Source organism: Diplotaxodon limnothrissa, linkage group LG7 (genome assembly GCF_057381915.1).
Source record: "Diplotaxodon limnothrissa isolate DT_005_m linkage group LG7, D_limnothrissa_male_GT1.1, whole genome shotgun sequence".
Taxonomy (NCBI): Eukaryota; Metazoa; Chordata; class Actinopteri; order Cichliformes; family Cichlidae; genus Diplotaxodon; species Diplotaxodon limnothrissa.
This window is the reverse complement of record NC_140602.1, coordinates 27,774,986-27,796,609: the sequence shown is the minus strand read 5'-3', so window position 1 is coordinate 27,796,609 and position 21,624 is coordinate 27,774,986. Positions and strand designations below refer to the sequence as shown.

Genomic DNA, 21,624 nt, shown 5'->3' with positions numbered 1-21,624 from the left:
ACATTAAAAAATTTTAAAATTTGGAGACATCAATAAATGACAGCAGCTGATCTGTTTTTCTTCTTCACACAAGACGACTGACTGCATTACCGAAATTATTATACCTACCACTAGAGGGAGCCAGAGCATCAAGTCAAATCAAGGGGCTTTAATGTCATTTTAACGATATACAGTACACAGTGAAATGAGACAGAGTTCCTCCAAGACCATGGAGAAACATATAACAGAAAATACACACAGGACTACATAAAGTGCAAGTGTGCAAAAATCAATGCAACACCAGAGAGAACGATACAGACACAACAACACACAAAAATTTCAGGTCGATCGAACCTCTGTTTTCATTTTTAAATGAGTGATGAAAAAGTAAAAACAGCTTCTTCATTGGGCATTAGCTTCAGTTGTGAACCAGTCCAGAACATTCTTCTTGTTCTCTTCAACCCATTTAATGTTAGCGATGGTTCTCTCAATGGATTGATCCAGTGCTAAGGTCCCAGAGCCAAAACCAACATCGGAATTGTCAGCCTTGAACTGCTTCAGCTGATGCAACAGACACAATGTAAATCAGGGGAGTAGTTTTAAAGAAATACATATACTGAAAATACATGGCTTTGTTCATATCACTCATCTCTTTTGTTATATTACAATTATGTTTTTTTCAACATTTTAATAATGAGACATGTTGTTTGTCATTCATAAAATGCTACAAACACCCAAACCTTTTGTTATTGTTATTGGATGAATGTTCTTCTTGCACACAGTCACTGCAACTTTTGACCAAATATTTCAAAACTGACCAAATATTGCAGCTTGGTTATGGCACAAGACTGCACTGCTTGCATGTTGATGTTAAAGTTGTCATAGTCCTGAGTCTCAGGCCAAGTATTTTTGAGTTTTGTTCTGGACTTCTGATTCTCTCTTTGGACATTTGAGATAAATCATATTCAGGGTTTTGTGTACTAATTTCCTATTACTTGTTTATCTGTTTTTATTCATATTTCTTGGTTTCTTGTTTGATTATGTTAGTTCCTTTTGGTGCCCTGTCTGTCACCTCTGTGTCCTGTCCTCAGTGTCCATCCATCCAATCATTCGTTTCCGCTTATCGTTTTATATTGTTTGTTTTATCTTTTATGACTTGTTATCTTACGTGCAGTACTTTGTGATTCTGTATAAAGAGGTGCTATATAAATAAAATTTTATTTATTTATTTTTGTTTTCAAGGTTGCGGGGGGAGCTGGAGCCTATCCCAGTTATCTTAGGGCGAGAGGCAGGGTACACCCTGAACAGGTTGCCAGTCTGTCGCAGGGCTAACACACAGACAGAGACAACCAATTGCAGTCCCATTCACACCTATGGGCAATTTAGTGTTTCCAATTAACCTGTCCCCACTAACTCAGTGTCTCCTGTGGTAATCACAGTGGTTGTCTCCATGTTTGTATCCCTTTGTGTCTCCCCAGTCACTCATGTCTCTGTGTAGCTCCGGTCTCTTTGTCAAGTTCATGCGTCTTAATCTGGGTCTCAGTGTGTGTTACTTCCTGTTTTATTTTCTTAGACCTCTCTCTTGTGTGTATCATGTTCAGTTTTGGATCCCTTGTCTTGTTAGTTCTATTCTTCACAGCTGTGCTCCCTGGTGTGTCCACTCTGTGTATATATTCTCTGTATCTGTGTCCTTTGTTGTGTCAACCTCTGTCAGTCTGTTTCTATGAGTCAGTCCAGACTGATTGAAGATTACCAATAGTTAGGGCTTAACATAACTGATTTCAGTCAATATTTAAATAAATCCAAATAGGATATGATGAGAGGTATATGTTAATGCTGTTTATGTTAAAAGTGTTTTCAGAAGATGGGAAAGTGATTGTGCTTATGAATACTGGAGCAATGGGAGGCCACTGTGCTTTGATGCTATGGAGGGCCATGAGAACCAAACCACTGTCTTTAGGTTTCAAATCAAATCAAATCACTTATATTGTCACATCACATGTGCAGGTACAGTACATGTGAATGAAATTCTTGTGTGCGAGCTTCACAAGCAACAGAGGTGTGCAAATACTGGTAATGAGAACACTATCACACAGCAGTAAAATGCCTGTCCTGTCAAACTTATTAGTTCAAGTCAGTTCAGATTAAATTAACATCTTGTAAAGTCGGGAAGGCTTGAAATCAATACTTGAAATTTGAGATTTTGAGACCAGAGGATGACTTGAGATTTGATAACGCTTAAAGTATCTACATTTAAAAGTAGTATAACAAAATGAACAAAAGGGAAACCACATTGTGGTAAAGTCATTTCAAAGAAATATCTAACCTGCTGAAGCTCAAATTCAGTGGAGAAACGTTTGGTGACGCCGTTTACGAGGTTGGAGAATGAGAATGAGCCACCACCATACCTGTGAGAGGGAAGCACAGTTGAAGGCAAACATCAGTTAGCAGAAATTAAAGTCCAAGTCACTTAAGAACGGTCTTCTCTTTCATTGAGAACGTGATTATCATCTGTGAAATTACTGAATTTCTACATGCTTTCATAAATTACATATAATTCATTACAAATGTATATATACTGTATATTTAATGAGTATACAATAGATTATATTTTTTAAATACTCTGATCATTTAAGAGTGCAGTTCTATCCAAACTGTAACATATACAAGCCATTTATGAGAAAAAAAAAGAAGAGAAGAAAGAAAAGAAAAGAAATTTAAGAAAACCGTACTAATGATTTTGCGGGATGAAATCTATTTATCTGAAATGATTTATAATAATCTTGCTTAGAGTAATGGCTCTTATGAAGCCCTACAAACTGAAGTATGAGACATGTTACTCCTTTTTTGCTTATGAGAGAAATAAATTATTTGCTTTCCCTTTGGCATTTTAAGCAACTTTAATAAAATATCTGGTGATGTTTCTCCTAATGTCTCCTAGTCAGTTCAGGCTCTGCTTTAAATCCAAAACTTGGAATCACATGGAAAACAAAACCATCATCAGTCCCACACCAGCATAACACTGTGCACTAACCACAGTGCATCCACAACTGATGGTTGCATCAGTTATGGGTCCAATCATGTAAAGATTATGTTATGATTATGCTGTAAGTGTTCTTTGGTTCATATAGATATGACACACAACACTTCATATATGTGTTGCAACCTTTTTTAAATTGTCACTTTGAAGATAAACTGTAATTCTTTTTTCATATTAAAAACTATCCTTCCTAAAATGAAACTCGGGTGCCTTTTTAGAGTTATGTTGTACTCACTGACTGAAGATGTATGACCATCGAGCCCTGACAAAGTCCCATGCCAGAGACTGACCAACCACATTACTGGCAATGTCGACAATGGTGGCGGTGGCATCCTGCTTTCGGATCATGTCTGGATCCAGAGTGTATTCCAGATACCTGAACAGTCACAGAGTAAATATGTGTGCTAGATAGTAACTTTAAGTTACATAGTGTGGCATATTTATTAATAAAGCAATGAATGTACCTGTTGAGCAGCCAAGGTTGTTTGGTGCAGGACAGAGCATAGCGAAGTTTATCAGATTCAATAGCAGTACTGCCATTCTTAAACTGTGACCAAGCAAAATCCCATTCTTTCTTGCCACCTGCTGCAATAGCATTGCAGTACACAGTGGAGCGCAGGTTAGGGTGGATCCTAGAAAAAGAGCATATTGTTAGACTTCAGTACACCATAGATTATATAGAGTATTACTTTAAACTAAAGGGGAATAATTATTTGATCCCCCTGCCAAATTTATAAGGGTGCTTAATTACAAGGAAAGGAAATGAACTGTCTGAAATTTTTATAGTTTCATTTTAAGTGATGTTATTGGCTGCTGCTTCAGAACTTGAAACTTCAACTCCCTCCCAAGATTTTCTTTAGGATTAAAGTGTGGACACTTCCAAAGTCACTACATGACCTTATTCATGTGCTTCTATGTGTGCTCCTTCAGATTATTAACAAGCTCATCCCTGGCTCTATTGGATTAATGTCAGGCAAACATGAGGCCTAATCATGGGTATCGATTCCTTGATCCTCCTGGTACTGCTCGCATACGTACTCGGGAATTGTTGTCCACCAGGAGGAACCCAGGACTCACTGCACCACTGTAGACTCTGACAGCTGGACCAAGGATTTCATCCCAGTATACTCATATGACATGTATGACTCTATGTTGTACGAGTGTACATCTCATAATCCTGTCTTTATGTTTTTAATATGTGCTCAAGGTGAATGTTCATAGAGGGGATCTCTGCAGAGACCTCAGACTGGGTCTGCTGGCACCAGCTGGCTCGCTTGTCTATGCTTTTCTCTGCTTTTCTCTGCTTTTCTCTGCTCTCTCTCCAAAGATCGTGGTAGCTCTTATACCACCAGCTCCACAAACTGTGCCTGCTCTCCAGGGGCCCAGGTTGCAGCCACTGTGCACCAATGGCTCCAGTAATTCACTCCACAGGAGATTTCCCACTAGAGCAGTCTCGTGAAAAAACTCTACACCCAGCCTTTGACCAAGTGATAAAAAGTGATCTTCATATGGTGCACCCTAATGCAGCGCTTATCTATCTGCATTTTGTATTGATTAAAGATTAAAGATGGGCTGACGCTCACACAAAAGAGGAACACACCCAGTTGTTGGTGCCAAAAAGCCACCAAGAAATTATTTTCCCGGTGGCTCATCATAACCCCATGGCAGAGCATATGGGATATGATAAAACTGGAGTGAATCATGGCCTGATATTATTGGCCTGGATGTGGATGTGTTCAAATGGTGTGCATCCTACCTGGAGTGTTAGCTGCTATTTCAAAAGTGCCCTTGTGCCCACTAGTGCCTACCTTAAAGGAGGTGCCATTTGAGTGCATTGGGATGGATCTCATCAGTTTACCAACTGACACTTTGTTCATGTCTCACACACTAAAAGAACTGTACCAATTACTGCTATTACATCTATTCAGACCAGGTTCTACCACCGTCAGACTGAAAGGCTGGCAGAGTGGCTGAATAAGACTTCTATTCATGAGGATGAACCCAGTTGAGATCACTGGTTAGACCCTATTTTGTTTGTAGTGGGAGATTTTCTCCCTTTAACTAACTGTTTGTCAGGAACTTGTGTGGGTGCGTTTGACCTTATTAAAGAAAACTGTGAGCAAGGTCCAAGCCGAGCTAAAAATGAAATTCATTATGTTCTAGACCTGAGAGCAAAGCTATACACATTGGGGAGTAACACAAGAGCTCCAGGCCCAGGAACATCATTAGTCCCTGTACAACAGAGGGGCAAAACTCATCTCGAGGTAAAGTGCTTGTATTGCTCCTTTCTTTTAGCTCAAGGTTACTTGCCAAGTGCCAAGGACCCTTTGTGGTCAAACATGGGGTGGCTGACACTGACTATGAAAAGGGAGGAGCCACACTGGTATATCACCTCAATCTCCTAAAAGTATGGCGAGAAGCTGGAACTGTTTCTCTGATGAGCCTGGTTAGGGAAAGAGATGAGTTAAGGTGCCAAATTCAACCATTCCCACCTTCCTCCATTATGATGACTATCTCACAAAGGTCTAGAGAGCAGATGTTGCTTGCATTGCAACAGCAGCTCTACTTGAGGAACTGCCAGTATTCTGGAATCACCTCCATATATATATATATATATATATATGGCCCCAAAATTGACATGGACACACACCTGTTGGTGTCAGTATCCATCCACTCTTGAAACCATGTCATGACCAGGTTTTGGCATTCCTCCAACCCTGTCCTGCAAGCCAGGCTAATTGCATTCACCTGATTATACCTGCAGGATAGACAAATAGAAAACAGAAGTATTGACAAGAACTTTTAGGGAAAAACTGGGGAGAGCAAAGAATAATGAATACAGATATTTCGGAGTTCAACATCATATAAGCTGAGTAGCAGAGTTTCTAAGTTCCAGCTATCACGTGTGCTGAACTGAATTTGTAGAATTACACATTTTAAATAATTCATTTAAAAACTGTATCCTGGGTCCAGAAAAGAACAACTTCTACAATTACATCACAACATAAATTATGTTTTATTGAAAAAGTCTAACCTATCTATCTGATTTATGAATGCAGTTTAGACTGGTGGCAGCTTTATGTTGAAAACTTAAAATGTGTTTTCACTCACTGGTCCATGTGTCCATCAGGAACTTTGCTCGAGTTGTCTGTCATTTGCTTGTAGTATTCAAACAGAGGGGAGACTTTTTTCACGAGATAATCCTGAAACAACAAAGACAGAACTCAGAAAATGTGACAACTTATTTGTGTATTGTTTCTTTTGTATGTATATGTCGTTGGAAGAAGTTCACCTGCATGGGGCCATAGACTTCGCTGCGGTCAAACATGAGGTAGAAAAAGTCCAGGTTGTTAAGGGCTGCCTTCCATGGAATGTAATCTCTCTCATTACTCAGGTATTTGGTGGTATTAAGCGCCTGCACTGTAGAAATGATCTTGGCTCTAAGAGGTAGAATATAGTAAAAATTTATCAGATACTTCATGTTCATGTTTTCCATTGTCATAATTTTAAGATATTACCACGAGTACTATTAATTAATATCTGATAGGTAAGTATTTAAGCCCACAGCCTACCAACATATTTAAAATACATGGACAACTGGCTGGGATCCCTGGGGACCCCAAGAGAATTCGTAATATCAGAATAAGAATAATAGTAAGGCTTAATTCTTCTCATAGTATCGCTGTTACCACTTTAATGTCACCATATGAAAAATAGATTACAATTATTATTATAGTTATAGAATGTGCACAAGTTTTATTGTTTAATCAACTTGCAGATTTCATCCAAAGTATAATTACATAACAGCCTGACTCTGGTATTCAATTAAGTAATTTCAAGAAAATATTATTTTTTAATATTGTAAATAATTAAGCCATACTGAGGTCATATTGATCCCGGTATAAAAAAGCTGAAATAAATAAAATGGTAAATGGACTGGTTCTTATAAAGTGGTTTCATACTCTACATCAGCACTCAAAGCACTTTAAGCTACTTAACTAATTCACAAAGCACTTTTTCTATGCCTTTTCTATGTAAGTGCTTTCTATCTAATATTCACATACTCGAATGAATGCAGTGGAGAGCAACTTGAGGTTAGTACCTTGCCCAAGAATATTATGCATGCAGGGTGGCAAGGGATCAAACCACCAACCCTTTGATTACTAGATGACCTGTTATACTCTATTTATAGCCTGGTGATGGCTAACTGATTAGAAATAGTTGTGTCAGACAAGCAGAAATGGCTGTAGTGATAGATGTAGCTATTCCAAATGATAGCAACATCAGGAAAAAAGAACACGAGAAGCTCAAGAAATAGCAAGGGCTGAGAGAATGTGGAAGGCAAAAGCAACAGTGGTCTCCATGGTGATGGACTGAGGGAAGTGTCCCTCACATATATCAAACATTCCCTTTAGAAAAGACAATTATTCATGTCTTCTCCATTTGCGGGTAATGGCTCTCCCAGTGATTCACTGGAGTCCCAAAGCCTTAGAAACGGTTTTGTAACTCTTTCTAGAGTAAATGACATCTGACATCTGTCTAATTGATATATCATTTAAACATGTCTGTTAATAATCAGGCTAGTGAAATTGAACTTATAATAATAATGTATTTAATCAAAGTATCGCAGTTGATTCACGTTTTAATGATCATGAAGTGACAAAGCTGGAACAGAAGTAAATAGTTTTTCACAGCAGTGTACATTTCGGAATTATAACAGTTATCATGTACATGTGAGACAACACTTGCAAACTTACCTGGCCAGATTGAAGGCATCATCCAATATCTGAGCTCTGTTGATCCGTGGAATGAGCTTAAAGAAACATCAGGAAACATCAAGAAACACGTTTACAATCACTGATAATCACTGATAATGACTGTGTGTTGGGCTCCTCTGTCTTACCAGATGATTACTCTGCAGAACATCTAAGAGTTTGGCCCAGTTGTCATCATCATAGTTGACCCTGTAGTAACCAACCATGTTGACATTGGCTAGCACCCACTGATCTTGTGTTGCTTTCATAGCTTCAGATGTTTCTAGAAATAGAACTCAAAGTTGGTGCACAAGAATAAAATAAATGTAAGCTTTTCTTAAAAAGTTGCCTTAGTTTATTGAGGGTTGCAGGTATTCATGATCCACAGTTCTCTTAAGATCCTGCAAGAGCTAATGGTGGCAAAAGGACAGCTATTCTGCACTTAAGTAGAAGTACAGATACCAGTGTTAAAAATACTCCAGTAAAAGTTGAAGTAGTGATTCAACTACTTTACTCAAGTAAAAGTAAAAAAAGTACAGGCTTTGAAATTTGCTCAACATAAGAAAGTAAAAATCAGCTTTTTGGAGGATGGTTCTACCCGCTATTTTTGTGAATAGCTAAGCTAAGTCTTGTGCTATAATAATGTAATAATCAAATAATATTAGACAACGGAAATACAAACTTTAGTCTAATTTTTAATTCTAATAGTCCTCAGGTTGAATCAGTACAAAAAGAAGGAAAATAAAAAAAATCTTGATTTTGTTAGGCCTACATTATAGAGTGTGACTACCTTAAAATGAAGGGAGTAATAGTAAAAAGAAAAACAAACTACTTAATTAAAGTACAGAGTGGTGCTGTGCTTTTGACAATTGTCCAGTTATATAGCTCAGTTTTGGCCAAGTTTCAGCTGTTGTCAGTGTGCTGGGTCTTTTGACCCAGCAGTTTGAGCTTGAATTGTGTTTTTTGTGACCTTTGTGTATTTGAAATGACGTTCAAGTTTTAACTCTCTAAACTGTCAACAGACTGCAACTGTTTTATTTATGAACACAAAATCACCATCATGTTGTTTGCTCTATCTCAGGGACATTAAGGTACTATAGAGAGACCACAAGAATTTAAAGGTAATATAGTTTTAAAAATACAAAATTTTGAGTCAATGTAAATATTTACATGTAAAAAAGAAACAGAACCAATTATTCAGTGGTTTCTGCTAACGGAGAATCAACTCCAACAAGCAAATTGTTAGAAGTTGAACATAAATCAGTGAAAACACAAAGATGAAAAAATACTTAGAAAATGCTTGTGTGATAATTGAAAGATTGTGATTAAAAGATTGGTGGACTGCAGAGGACCACCACATTTTGAAAATGATGTGCAGTCTTAAGCTGGGAATGGATTATCTACCTGATTTGGATGTTAGCCACAGTGGATTCTGCATATTTCCAGTCATCATCCATTTGATTGGAATGATCCATTGATAACTACGGCAGAACATTTGAAACATTATTTCTGCAGTTTCTTTTTCTTTATTTTGCTTTTCATTAACTAAAAACCGCCTGTTACCATTTTGCCATTTAAAAATAATAAAAATTGAAGAACTGCATAAAGAATATGGTCTTCACTTGATATATTAGGAGGAAAAGATAAAAAAGGCAATGCAAATACTTGAAGGGGGATGGAGTTGTGACTACAGCTTCTGGATCCAGAAGGAAGTGCTGCTGGGAAACACTTCCAGTCCCAGTGTTAATGGTAACCACAGGAAAGCCCATCTGCAGCACCCAGGTGTTCATTATGTTATCGAGAGTATCAGGAAGCTCTAACTTGCTAGAATCAGCAGCCTGTGAAGGTCCCAAAAAATCCAAAAAGATAAAGTAAATATGGTTTGTGTGTGTGTGTGTGTGTGTGTGTGTGTGTGTGTGTGTGTGTGTGTGTGTGTGTGTGTGTATGAATATATATATACAGCTGATCCTTTCTGATGTTTCGAAAGCACTAGAAAAAAAAAGAGATCTTAAACTAAATATTCAAATAAAAAGAGCAGAGAGATGATAACATGCCTTTTGCAGATGATACCAAAGGTCTGTGTAGACTGCATTCCCAAAGCTAAATGCACTCAGATAGGACTGCAGAAAAAAACAGTAAACAGAGATATGTCAGACACACTGCTTTGGATAAATGAGGGATTACTGTGTTAGCAAAAGTTTCCAAAAAATTGTACAAGTGTTCAACATTTCGCTACAATGTCCTCCAAGTTCTTTCATTGAAAGGGATATCCTTTTCACAGATGACAGGATATGATTTCTTAGGTTATTTATATTTCTCACTCATCATTGGACAAATTGTAATTTGTAATTTGAGAAAGATAACTGGTGTATGAATGGGTTGTTTAAGAATATATAAAAGCATTTCAATAAGGAGAGATTGCTTGGAAGAATTAAACATGATTTACTGAGATATAAACATTCATGTATTTGGTGATTAGACTCTGAAGACCCATCATGGCAGAATGGAAACCCAGCGATGATAAGATTTAGGACAGGGCCCCCCAGAGTTGACACGCTGGAGGTGGTGAAGATGAAGACTGATGCTTGGATTGGACTATTACTGAAGTGTCCATAAGTTGCCCCTCCATATTAGACTGGCCCAAATTCTTGAAAATTTCAAATCACTTTTAAATACACACCTTTTTTTCCAAGGCATTTTAGGAGTAGTACCAGAGTCGGCTTGTAGTCAGTTTTAGTCCGTTTTTGGTCGCTTTTAATCTTCTTTACTTTACTGATTCATTTCTATCATTTTTTTTTCATTTATTTGTTTATTTATTCTATTGTTATTTAATTTTCTTTGTGTGTTTAATGTAAGATTTTAAACTTTTTTCACTGTTTTTTACTGGAAAGCATTTTGGTCAACCATGTTGTTTATAAAGTGCTCTATAAATAAAGTTGGATTGGAAAGTTGGAGTGTCTGTGAGGTGGAAATGGAGAGTAGGTGGGCTGAACAGATACAACTCCACATGTGGCTGCACAAAACAAAACCTTTATAGAGGTTTGGCAGACATGTGACCGCTTACCACATACCATTAAGTTGTTACCCATTTTGGACACACAGTATTCCTAAATCATACTCAAAAACCTACTAAACCTCATGTAGATAAGATAAATTATGGAAACTATGGTTAAAGAAACAAGTGTATATACTCTCTCAGAGGAAGTAAAAAGCTTTCATCACTAGTATCTTGCTTGTTATGTGCAGAAACTGGACAAGGGACTTTCACTATTGCAGTGAACGTTTAAATAATTATTTGAGCGAGAAGTTTTGTGCTTTTGCAACAATCGTGGTAACCAGCATGACTGAGCTGGTGATCACCTTCTGCATACAGCGGTCGTCTGCAAGATGTTTAACTGTTGATATGGTGTTTATTTACTCCTTCTTGTTGATCTATGAACACTGACCTTAACTGAGGCAGTGCAGTTCTTTTAGTCTTCTTCTGGTACATTTTTAAAACAATGTAGATATTGTCCTGTTGTTACAGCAAAAACCTCTGCAAGGATGACTGGCTGGTGGACTCACCTTCATAGTAGCACACTGTGTTTTGTTATATTGTGGTCCTTACCCTCAGTCCCAGCTGGAAGACATCTTCAGTGAGGAAATCTGACAACATCCTGAGGACAGATGCTCCCTGATGAGGAAAAAAACACACTGTTAGGTTTTTTTGTTTTTTGCTTTTTGTTTTCATGGTTTTGAGAGTCTATGCATGCTTTACCTTGCTGTATGAAATAGCATCAAACAGCTCACTAATCTGTGCTGGCGTCTGGATATCTTCTTCTTTAGATGACAGAGGGTGAGAAGAAGCCAGAGCATCAATAGCAAACACCCTATGAATGTCACCAAGCACGATGAGGTCTGTCTATTATAAAACAAATGAGACTGTATACTTAACAACTTTGTCGAGCACCAATACTTACATTCAAAACAATTTGGTGTTAATGAAATTCTTACCACATTCCACTCAGGTTCAGCATTATTTGCTCCCAAGTACTCAACATAGGATGCAAAGCCTTCATTCAGCCACAAGTCATTCCACCATCTGAGTGTCACCAGATTACCAAACCACTAGAGGGACAGTTCAGAAAAAAAATGTGAGAATTGACTCATGCATTTGAACTAGTTTACAAAGAAGTGAATAGAATTTGTTTTTTGAAGTTTTTTATTCACTTAAGTCTCATCTTGAAGTTATTTTCTGGGACTTCAACCCTTTTCTATGACATATGAATGGGTGTGAATGGGTGAATCAGCCAAGCTGTATGTGCTCAGGTAGAGTAGAAAAGTATGTAAAAAGTAAAACTATATATCCAGAATATCAACTATATAATATATATCCAGTTACCAGTTACTTGGAACTATATCTGAAATTGCTTTCGGGGGCCCTGAGAGTTGACATGAATGTTTTCCAAAGCACTTAAAACTTAATTACTGCCTATATTCAGCATCTCAAGAATCCTCTTAAACTTTATTTCCAGGACTTGAAACTCACCATGTGAGCCAGTTCATGAGCAATGATCGTAGCGATCTTTTCCTTGTTGGAGTTGGAGGAGAATGCTTCATCGTACAGTAGAGCTGTCTCCCGGTATGTGATCAGACCCCAGTTTTCCATGGCCCCTGCATTAAAGTCTGGGATTGCTATCTGATCTGTGTTAGGACAGAGATTATGTTAATGTGGCTGATTAGTTGCTTGAAGTGAAAGAGGTTACCAGTTTAAAACAGCAGAAGTGCTTAAAACCTTTACCCAGTCACAGTGCAACAGTGTCAATTTAATCCACTATGGGTAAAAAAAAAATAATTGATTAACATCCTACTTAGTTAAAAGTACCTAGAATCACGTAAATAAAAGTTTCAAAGGTGTCATAAATATCAGTTTATATATGCATAATAAAATGTCAAATAAAATAAGTGCGAGTACATCAAATCTTGGCCTGCAACATAGGACAGGCTAAGATTATATAACAATGAAGAATCACATTTTACCTGTTAATAATTGATAATGAAGATGACCTTCTCATAACAGGTCATAAAAAGTCACAACTGAAAGATGTGCGTATGATAAGAACATAATGGAGCTGACTGGATGCTGCAGCCAAGGTCTTGGGCAATAAAACTATATATTTTACAGATTTGCCATAAACATACACATGATGCCAATAAACATGAGACCAAAAACTGATCTGAGATCTAAGATTAGATCAGTACACTGAGTAGACACATGTCCCCACTTTACATGTGAGCAGAGACTTAGGTGCATTTATTAATGAACAAAATGAACTTCAATCAGGACACCATAAAGATAAGGCATTTTTATGGTGTGTTTTTTTGTACACTAACAGAAACTGTGATGCTGCTGAAGTCTATCATATCAACTGGTAAAGGAAAAAGTATAGCATTTTTTGTACACTGTTTTTTAATTGCTTTGTCATTTTGTGGTAGTTTTTTGAAGAAATATAATCTCTTCCAAATGTTGTCCCATTTGCATAAAAACAGCAAACAAAAAATAAAATCTTGATGTTATTTTGCATCTTTTTAATGAAATTTTGCATTTTGCTTATGGTCATTTAATGTCACTATAGGATAGGTTTTCTTGCCCTCACAGTCTTTGATTTGAGTTTAGTCACTTATGACAAGCAAGAAATATAAAGTCACTTCATGACAAGGCCTCAGATCAGGTATTCACTTAGTACTTGATATGTTAGTATTGTTACTTATTAAATATAGACTTTTATCAAATTAAATGTACATAATAGATATGAGATTAAGATTTCATAGACTTGAGAAATCCATGCTGGTGCATCAGGACAGCTGTGCTGACTCATGATACAGTGAAGCTAAAAAGTGTGCAGTAGTAAACGTGCAGGCATGTAGATGTCTAGCTAATTGTGTGGTGGTCTTACCAGACTTGGGTAGAGGGTACGTGGCATTGTAATACTGCTCAAAGAATTTAAGGATTGGTCCAGTTTTGTTAAGGGCATACTGTCCTTGACCAGCTGCAATGGCGGACCTCCGGGCGAAAATGCGGATCTAAACCCAGATTACACAAAATAAAATAAAATTGAAAAACACTTTACACCACTTTGCAAAATAACATTATTCTATACACTTGTATTTCAAATAGTTTAAATCTATAGAAAGAGTACAGGGTACAGTCTAGGCACCATGATCTTAAAAGTACAGTCAATCATCTCCAAAAGTTGATTCTGTTCATCTGGACGTAATGTTTTCAGTGGGAGAAATGTTTCGTGACTCATCCAAGTGACTTCTTCACTTGCTGACTGCAGGTTTCATCTTATAAACAGTACATCTGCATCATGACTGAAACCAGCCCACTGAAGGAACAAAGGGCTGGGAGGTCAGTTCCTTCATCATCATGAGCATGCATCAAGACGTACCGTCAATATTTTTTTTTGCAGTTATAAGAAAAAAATAATAATGTTGACTTATGTCTTATGTGTTCACTTATGTGAACTTAGAATGAGTCCATTAAAAATATTGTCACGGTCTGGCTGGGGCAGACCGTATGTGTTGCAGAGGAGGACTCAAACGCAGACCAAAACGTAGTGTGGATAAACAAAACAAGCCGTTTATTGAGGCTAGCAATGAGGGTAAAAATAATCGGGCATCGGTGAAAACTAAACAATAACCTAAACTGGGTGAACTAATAACAAAACATGAAAAAGCTTAACCATAGTGAACTGACATGGGTACCTGGGGATGAGACATGGATGAGCAGACGACCTGACAACAAATGACTGAAAGCACACGGACTAAATACACACAGGAGGATGATGAGGGAAGTGGGAACACATGGGGAAACAGCTGGCACACATGAACATAATGACGTCACAGTGGGAGAGTAAAACTGAACACGATGAACACAGAAACACCAGACCTCTTCACAATAAAACAGGAAACATAATGAGACATAGACATGACAACCCGAACTTGACAACGTAAGACACAGACATGAAACGCATGAAGAGCAGGGGAGATTTAACATAGTTGGAAACACGAGGGGGAAATAATAAGAACTAGAAACACCTAGGCATGATAACAAATGAACTTAGGAAACCTGAAGGGCTTACATAAACTAAAACTCAAAACGTTGGGTCAACAGACCCAGGATCATGACAAATATACAGGTGTGGGCACTGGTTTGTGGAAGCCACCAGGTTGCCCCGCCAGTCAGGAATACAGCCCTCAAGATGGACATCGCTGTTCTGTCTAATTGTATTTTATGTATGCGGGTAGAGACCAACCTGACACTGGCCCGGTGGCGCCAATGTCAGGCAGCCTCGCCTCTGTCAGTGCGCCCCAGGGTGGCTGTGGCTACAATGTAGCTTGCCATCACCAGTGTGTGAATGTGTGAATAACTGAATGTGTAAAGCGCTTTGGGGTCCTTAGGGACTAGTAAAGCGCTATACAAAAACAGGCCATTTACCATTTTACCATTTATTAGTTGATGATTTCCATCTCAGTCTTTTATTTCTGAGCATGTCTTTGTTTGTTGGGATTCTGTATCAGGTCCTGATTGTTTTGTGTCCCAGCCAGCTAATACTGCCAGGAAAAAGTCTGATTTTAGTGAGCTGACTCCCAAGACTCCTAAGACTGTGTGTTTCAAGACTGTTTATTCTGGGACTGTTTGTTGTTTGGCTGAACAGGGCTCCCTTGAGACAGAAACTCTGCCCGGATCATGGCCAGAGACCAAGTTTAAGGTCTTAGTTGACCCCCAGAGGTTCTCATTCCTGCCTTGCTCCGGGCTCAGCCGAGCCTGCCCAGCCTCTGGGGCCTCCTGGGGGCCAGATGTTAAATTGACTTGATGCTATTTACTTGATTAAATTGTTCCTTTAAATTTTCTGTATCTTCAGTTGGATGAGCACAAGAAACTTTTACTAATTAGTTTTCTGTTTTACTAATAACATATTTGCTCTACTTGATCGGAAGAAAAGGCAACTGTGAAAATTACTGAAATCCACGTGTGAAAGTTTCTTGGAAATCAAACCACTTTGATTAAAGAATGTCAAAATTACTATGGGACAACAATTACCTCAACGCCATCAATGCTGTTACCAATACTGTCGTAGTCACTGACAATGAATGCCAGCAAGTAAGTCGACATTTTCTCCGTTCGCTCAAAAACTGTCTTAAGCAGATCCTGGCCATCATGGTTGATTTCAGTTGTTTCTGAAAATAATTAAAATAAAATAAAATAAAGAGGTAACATTTTTATTTGATTGCTTTCCACTTCTTACCATTTTACTGACTAGACACAAAGTGTTTTTATATTGTTGTTGTCATATTTTATTGTTTAACTATGTGTTCCATCCTCAATATTTAACTATGTAGTGACATCAATTTTTAAAACAAAAATATCTGCTCTGCTCTCAAACTAACCTATGTCCTTGCCATTGGACAGGGCTGTAGTTCCACGGTCGTGGATCAGCGTAATGAAGAAGTAAGCTTTCATAGCTGGCTCATCAAAGCAAGGGAAAGATTTCCTAGCATCTGTAGGCTGCATCTGGGTGGTAGCCATGACCCTGACAAGAAGAAGATAAATTAGCCTTGTGTGTAAAGAAGGTGCTACACAATTTAAACAAAATGGTTGGATGAAGGTTCTCCAAAATCCAGAAGATGTAATAGCTATATGCCCAAAACCTAGTTGGCCTATATAAGCAAAATAACAACAACAACATAAAAACTAAGAATTTCAACCAAAGTCCTCAACTTTTCTTATCTTGTAAGCAGTACTTGACATTGGTCAAGTTCGCGTCAAGTTACTTGAAAAAAGTAATCAGTAACTAATTACTGATTACTCCCCCCAAAGTAATCCCATTACTTTACTAATTACTTATTTTCAAAAGTAATTAATTGCTTAGTTACTTAGTTACTTTTTAAAAACACGATTTACAACCTGAATAGGTGATAAAGTGATAGATCTTTCAGCCCAATTCTACTTTTTCTGCATAATCCATCATACAAAATGTAATCAAATGGAAAAGTTTCTTTTTAAAACTTGTTTTATTAGTTTTAATCTTTTAACTTTATGCATCAAGCAAAAGTTTAATTATATGCAACATTCACTGACTGGAAGAAATTAGTTTAACATTTAAACCTATTTTCTGCACATTCCAGCACATAAAATAAAATATTTTTTGTGTTTACACTCACTCTTTCAAATAGATGCAAGTGAAACACAGCAGAAAATAAATAAAATCAAAGACTAGCGGTCCTATTGCTCTATTTTCACCTGTAAAGCAGGTGTGGGGTAGGCGGAGGTTTACCCTGGTGCAGGTGTGCCGCGGTCAGTTGAAGAATCCGCGAGTTTCTCTGTGAGTTTCCCATTACCTCGTAGCGCACTCGGTGCTTGCTTGGAAGTTTAGGAGTTTTTTTCGCTGTAAAAAGAAGTTTTCTTCCCACGCACGATGGACGCTAATGTTTTTGTCACTTTTTATGGAATTAAACTCAAAGTAAGGTCAGTGCTTCCACGCTTTAAACGCTGCACGCTCATACTCTCTCCCGCACTCGATATATGATCCATTGTTGATCTGCACACAGCTGTTGTCATGAACGTCGCACTTACGTCACTGTCATGAGACACTCTCGCAAAAAAAATCATGGTTTTAGTAACGCAGTAACGCAGCGTTCCTACGGGAAAGTAACGGTAATCTAATTTTTGCAATAGTAATCCCTTACTTTACTCGTTATTTGAAAAAAGTAATTGGATTACAGTAACTGCCCATCTCTGCTTGTAAGACAGTAAAATTCTTATTTTCCGACACTTTGTCAAACAAAAGATATAAAAGTATGTACTGTGGGAATTTTCCGCTAATTTATGATAGTATTCATCAATTCATTATTGAAATAATTGTCAAACTGTAACCGTTGATTTTAACAACTATTTTGTAGTTGTTCTAGATGTGGTTGAAGTTTGGACAGAGATTAACTAAATGATTCAAACAAAAATGTAATTATTAAAGACATACTCTTTTTTGCTATTTTCATTGTTACCTATGTTGATATGTTCCAGGTTTGTTGACACTATATACCACTTACCTTTTCTCTCCATCCTCCATGTATTCGCTCCTGTAGAAGCCTCCAAGGTCATCAGCTAGTTCTCCAATGAATTCAGTGTAGAGGCGATACTTGTGTCCCTTTTTCAGTGTACCATCCAGCTCCAGGACCAGGTACTGTGTGACACCTTGGAGCCAGGAGGACTTGATTGCGGGGGCTTCAACACTACTCACTGACATGAGTCTTGCCAACTGGTTCTCAAACTTGGTGTAATTCAATTTATTAGAATGGATAAGAATCAGGTCAGTGTCCTCCACACATTCAAAGTCCACAACGGAACTGCCTGAAACACCAAGAAATAATGTGCAGTTTAATCAGTTGTTTAAACGTAGAAACCTTCACATTATTTGGAGTCACATTAGGATATGTGACCGGTTTATCCAATCCATGATTTTGTTGCCAAAAAATATAAACTCAGTTGCATCAGGTAATGCTATTAGCAATCCCCTAGCTAATACACTTTAGTCCAACTTTAAAAACACCATAACTCTCGTGCCACTATAGAATATTTAAACAGCACACTGAAAAAAAACAATTGGCTGCACACCTAAAAAGGACTTTAAGTTTCAGATGCTTTATTTATTTTTCTTCATTCTCTGTTGTTTACTATTGTTACATTTAATTTTCTCACTTGTGTGATCAGATCTAAACTTTTATAAGAGATGAGAACTGTTTTTCAGTAACAGTTTTTAATATCATAGGTGTGATAGTTATAAGGTCAAACTCAAGCTTTTAATGTGTTTTTAATTTTTGCAAATACACATGTAAGAGTAATTTAAAAAATAGCAGCACTGAGTTGGTGTCATATAAATTCAAACTAATTTAGTTTTTAATACTTTTTAAAAGTTTTTTTTTTACTTCAAACTGTATTTGTCTTTTGTGTTTCTAAAGGACAGCATAATGTAAGACAAATCGTTTTGTGGCTTAAAAACTATCCATTCGCTTCTGCTTATCCTATTCAGAGTTGGGGGGCTGTCTTAGGAAAAGAAGCAGGGTACGCCCTGGACAGGTCACCAGTCTGTCGCAGGATACAAACAACCATTCGCACTCATATTCACTCCCGCATTCATACCTACAGGCAGTGTTGGGAAGGTTACTTTTACAATGTATTCCACTACATATTACAGATTACATGCCCCAAAATGTATTTTGTAACGTATTCCGTTACGTTACTCAATGACAGTAACGTATTCTGAATACTTTGGATTACTTAATATATTATCATGCTTTTTACAACAACGTGAATGTACTATTGCTGTGTGATTTATTACTGTTACTAAAGGTTACTCGCCATACCAATACCAACTAGATTTTTAAATCTTAGCGTAGAATGAGTAACAGTAGGTGGACATTAAGTAAGGCTGCACTTTTTGCAGCGATCTCGTAGAAAACTATTCCGCGCATATATAAAACAGGTCCGCGGCTCCGAACCGTAGTAAAGGGACCTCTGGCTAATACGTCGGGTTCCGTGTAGCTGAAAACTAGCTTTACTTTGTTTTCTGTGTCAACTTTGCTAGTGAGAGACAGAGAGAGGCGTTGAAAGGCTGCTCCAACGAAACTCATTGTTTCGGAGGAAAACACGAACACGGTGTACAGTCGAGTCTTAATAGCTTACTTACAACTGGGCTCGTCAGGCACTCTTCTTGGCTGCAGTGGTTATTATTATATTTCCATGCTTCCAGCTCCCGTTTTTGCTCAGTGACAGCACGTACTTTCCGACTTTTTCTCTCTCCCTCGCTCACAGACACATAACGGGTTTGGCAGTCCATTCTCCCTGCAGCACGGACTACACTGCCCATGATGCTACATTCTTTAGGGCTATGCCTGTAACACACTGCATATTGCCTTCATATTAAATCATTTTTGTGAATAATTTTAAAAATATTTCTTCACGTCATTATGTAATGACGTGAAGTAGAGGTGACATGGGCCACAGGCATTAGAGCCTCTTAATGCACGTTTTGTTTGGGTTTCCACCAGCGTGGAAAGCAAAAATAAAGAGGGCATAGCCTTATGAAAAATGTAATCCATTCATTTCAACAAAGTAACTGTATTCTAAATACCACCCTTTTAAACGGTAACTCTAACGGTAACTGTAACGCCGTAACGGTGGTACATGTATTCCGTTACTCCCCAACACTGCCTACGGGCAATTTAAAGATTCCAGTTAACCTGTCCCTACTACCTGCATGTCTTTGGTCTGTGGGAGGAAGCCAGGGTACGCAAACACGGGGAGAACATGCAAACACCACACAGAAAGACCCCGGCCTGATGGTGGAATTTAACTCAGGACCATCTTACTGTGAGGCAACAGTGCTCATGACCATGCCACCGTGCTTAAAAACTATTTCTGATTAATTCAAGTCCACATTTAGATTCACGTTCAGCACATTTCTTTTTGACAATTTCTGACAATTCATTGTTGGAGCACCACAGGCTGAAAGTGTTGAGCTTAAGTTGAAATCTGATGTTAAAAGAAGCCAAATTTCCCCTCCATTGACTTGGTTTTGAAGTTTTAAATTAAAAGCCACCTGGACTTACCATTGCTTTAACTATATCAAAACTGCATGCATATTTCACTATAGCATTCTAAGCCTTTCCACCTCAAATGTTCCTGTTACTGTAAGTATTGCTGTCTCTGTTGTTTAACTGCAACCTGTTTTTCCAACACAGTTTACCATTAAAATGTGCTTCATTTGTGCTTAACAATATTTTGCTTAATTTCTGTTCCATACAGTGCGCAACTGTTAGTTGGGCTTAGAATGGATTCAACAACTCTCATCAACTCTTCAAAGACATTTCAAGTGTGATCAGTGTTATTCATTCTATTGTCTGTTCTACATTATACATTTTCAGTCATCCCTTGGAAAACTAATAAAAAGCATTACAATCATACTTCTACCTCTGAGAACAATGCTGGTAAACACCCTCTGGCTTTAGTTCTTGCTGATACCGGGAGGGTCTATTATATGAACATTACAGAGAAAGAGAGAAAAGTACTCATAAAGCCTTACCTAAGAAGGTGTAAAGACCAGTTGTTGGGTCTGGAGTCAGTCTTGGCCATAAGGTGACATTATATGTCTCTGGCACCAGGTTCTTGGGCAGCCGATACTTGTCCCAAGGTTTATTGGATGGAATGGGTGTTGTGGTAGGGGGTTTGGAGGTTGTTTGTTCTTCATTTTGATTATTGTTTTTCCCCTTTTCCTGTGAGTAAACAACTGACAAAGCTATGATAGTGGCTAAGGCTCCCACACCTGCGATGATCCCCAAAATCCCAACAGTTTTACTAATAAAGAAACCTTTCCCCATGTTGCCTGCCTACCCAGGAGCCCCACACTCAGACACTGAATTCAGAGGTGGAAGGTGAACTTGGATATGTAGCTGTGGGTAGCATTTCTCCTCCCATTTTCAATAACAGGTGATACATTAACAATAGCATTGTAAATACCAACACAGCAAAATCTCCAGTGTTAAATTAACACTAGAGAGTGTCTATATGGGTGCACACCTCTGAGTGTTAAATACAACACTGTTGAGTGTTAAATTAACACTTTTGACAGTGTTATATGTTTAAAAGTAACCTAGTCAGTTTTGAAGATTAACAATGGCTAACACTGAGCAGTGCTGATTTTCTAACACTGGAAAATAACTCAAAATGTTAGAAATATTCCAGTGTTAGAAAATCAGCACTGCTCAGTGTTAGCCATTGTTAATCTTCAAAACTGACTAGGTTACTTTTAA

General features: G+C 37.9%; 1 protein-coding gene across 1 annotated transcript; it reads right to left on the bottom strand.

The window, feature by feature from the left end:
- Positions 1 to 381: 381 nt before the first annotated feature.
- Positions 382 to 21,192, bottom strand: LOC146628423 (aminopeptidase N-like). Its single transcript, XM_085357821.1, has 21 exons — positions 20,898 to 21,192; positions 17,866 to 18,166; positions 16,207 to 16,349; positions 15,860 to 15,996; positions 13,710 to 13,836; positions 12,302 to 12,456; positions 11,767 to 11,880; positions 11,531 to 11,674; positions 11,381 to 11,446; positions 9,828 to 9,893; positions 9,439 to 9,611; positions 9,178 to 9,254; positions 7,923 to 8,056; positions 7,777 to 7,832; positions 6,312 to 6,459; positions 6,131 to 6,222; positions 5,670 to 5,777; positions 3,484 to 3,651; positions 3,255 to 3,395; positions 2,306 to 2,387; positions 382 to 540 (listed from the first exon to the last, which is right to left on the bottom strand). The coding sequence occupies exons 1-21, from the start codon at positions 21,190 to 21,192 to the stop codon at positions 382 to 384; spliced, it is 2,886 nt and encodes a 961-aa protein (XP_085213947.1).
- Between the last annotated feature and the right edge of the window lie 432 nt (positions 21,193 to 21,624).

Bases quoted from the DNA above. Each gene is read 5' to 3' on its own strand.
- LOC146628423 (XM_085357821.1), bottom strand. From the start codon at position 21,192: ATGGGGAAAGGTTTCTTTATTAGTAAAACTGTTGGGATTTTGGGGATC. The intron at 11,447-11,530 runs GTAAAGCATGCA...TTTCCTCATCAG, and splicing joins ATGCTATTTCATACAGCAAG to GGAGCATCTGTCCTCAGGAT. The intron at 7,833-7,922 runs GTAAGACAGAGG...TGTTTCTTTAAG, and splicing joins TTCTGCAGAGTAATCATCTG to CTCATTCCACGGATCAACAG.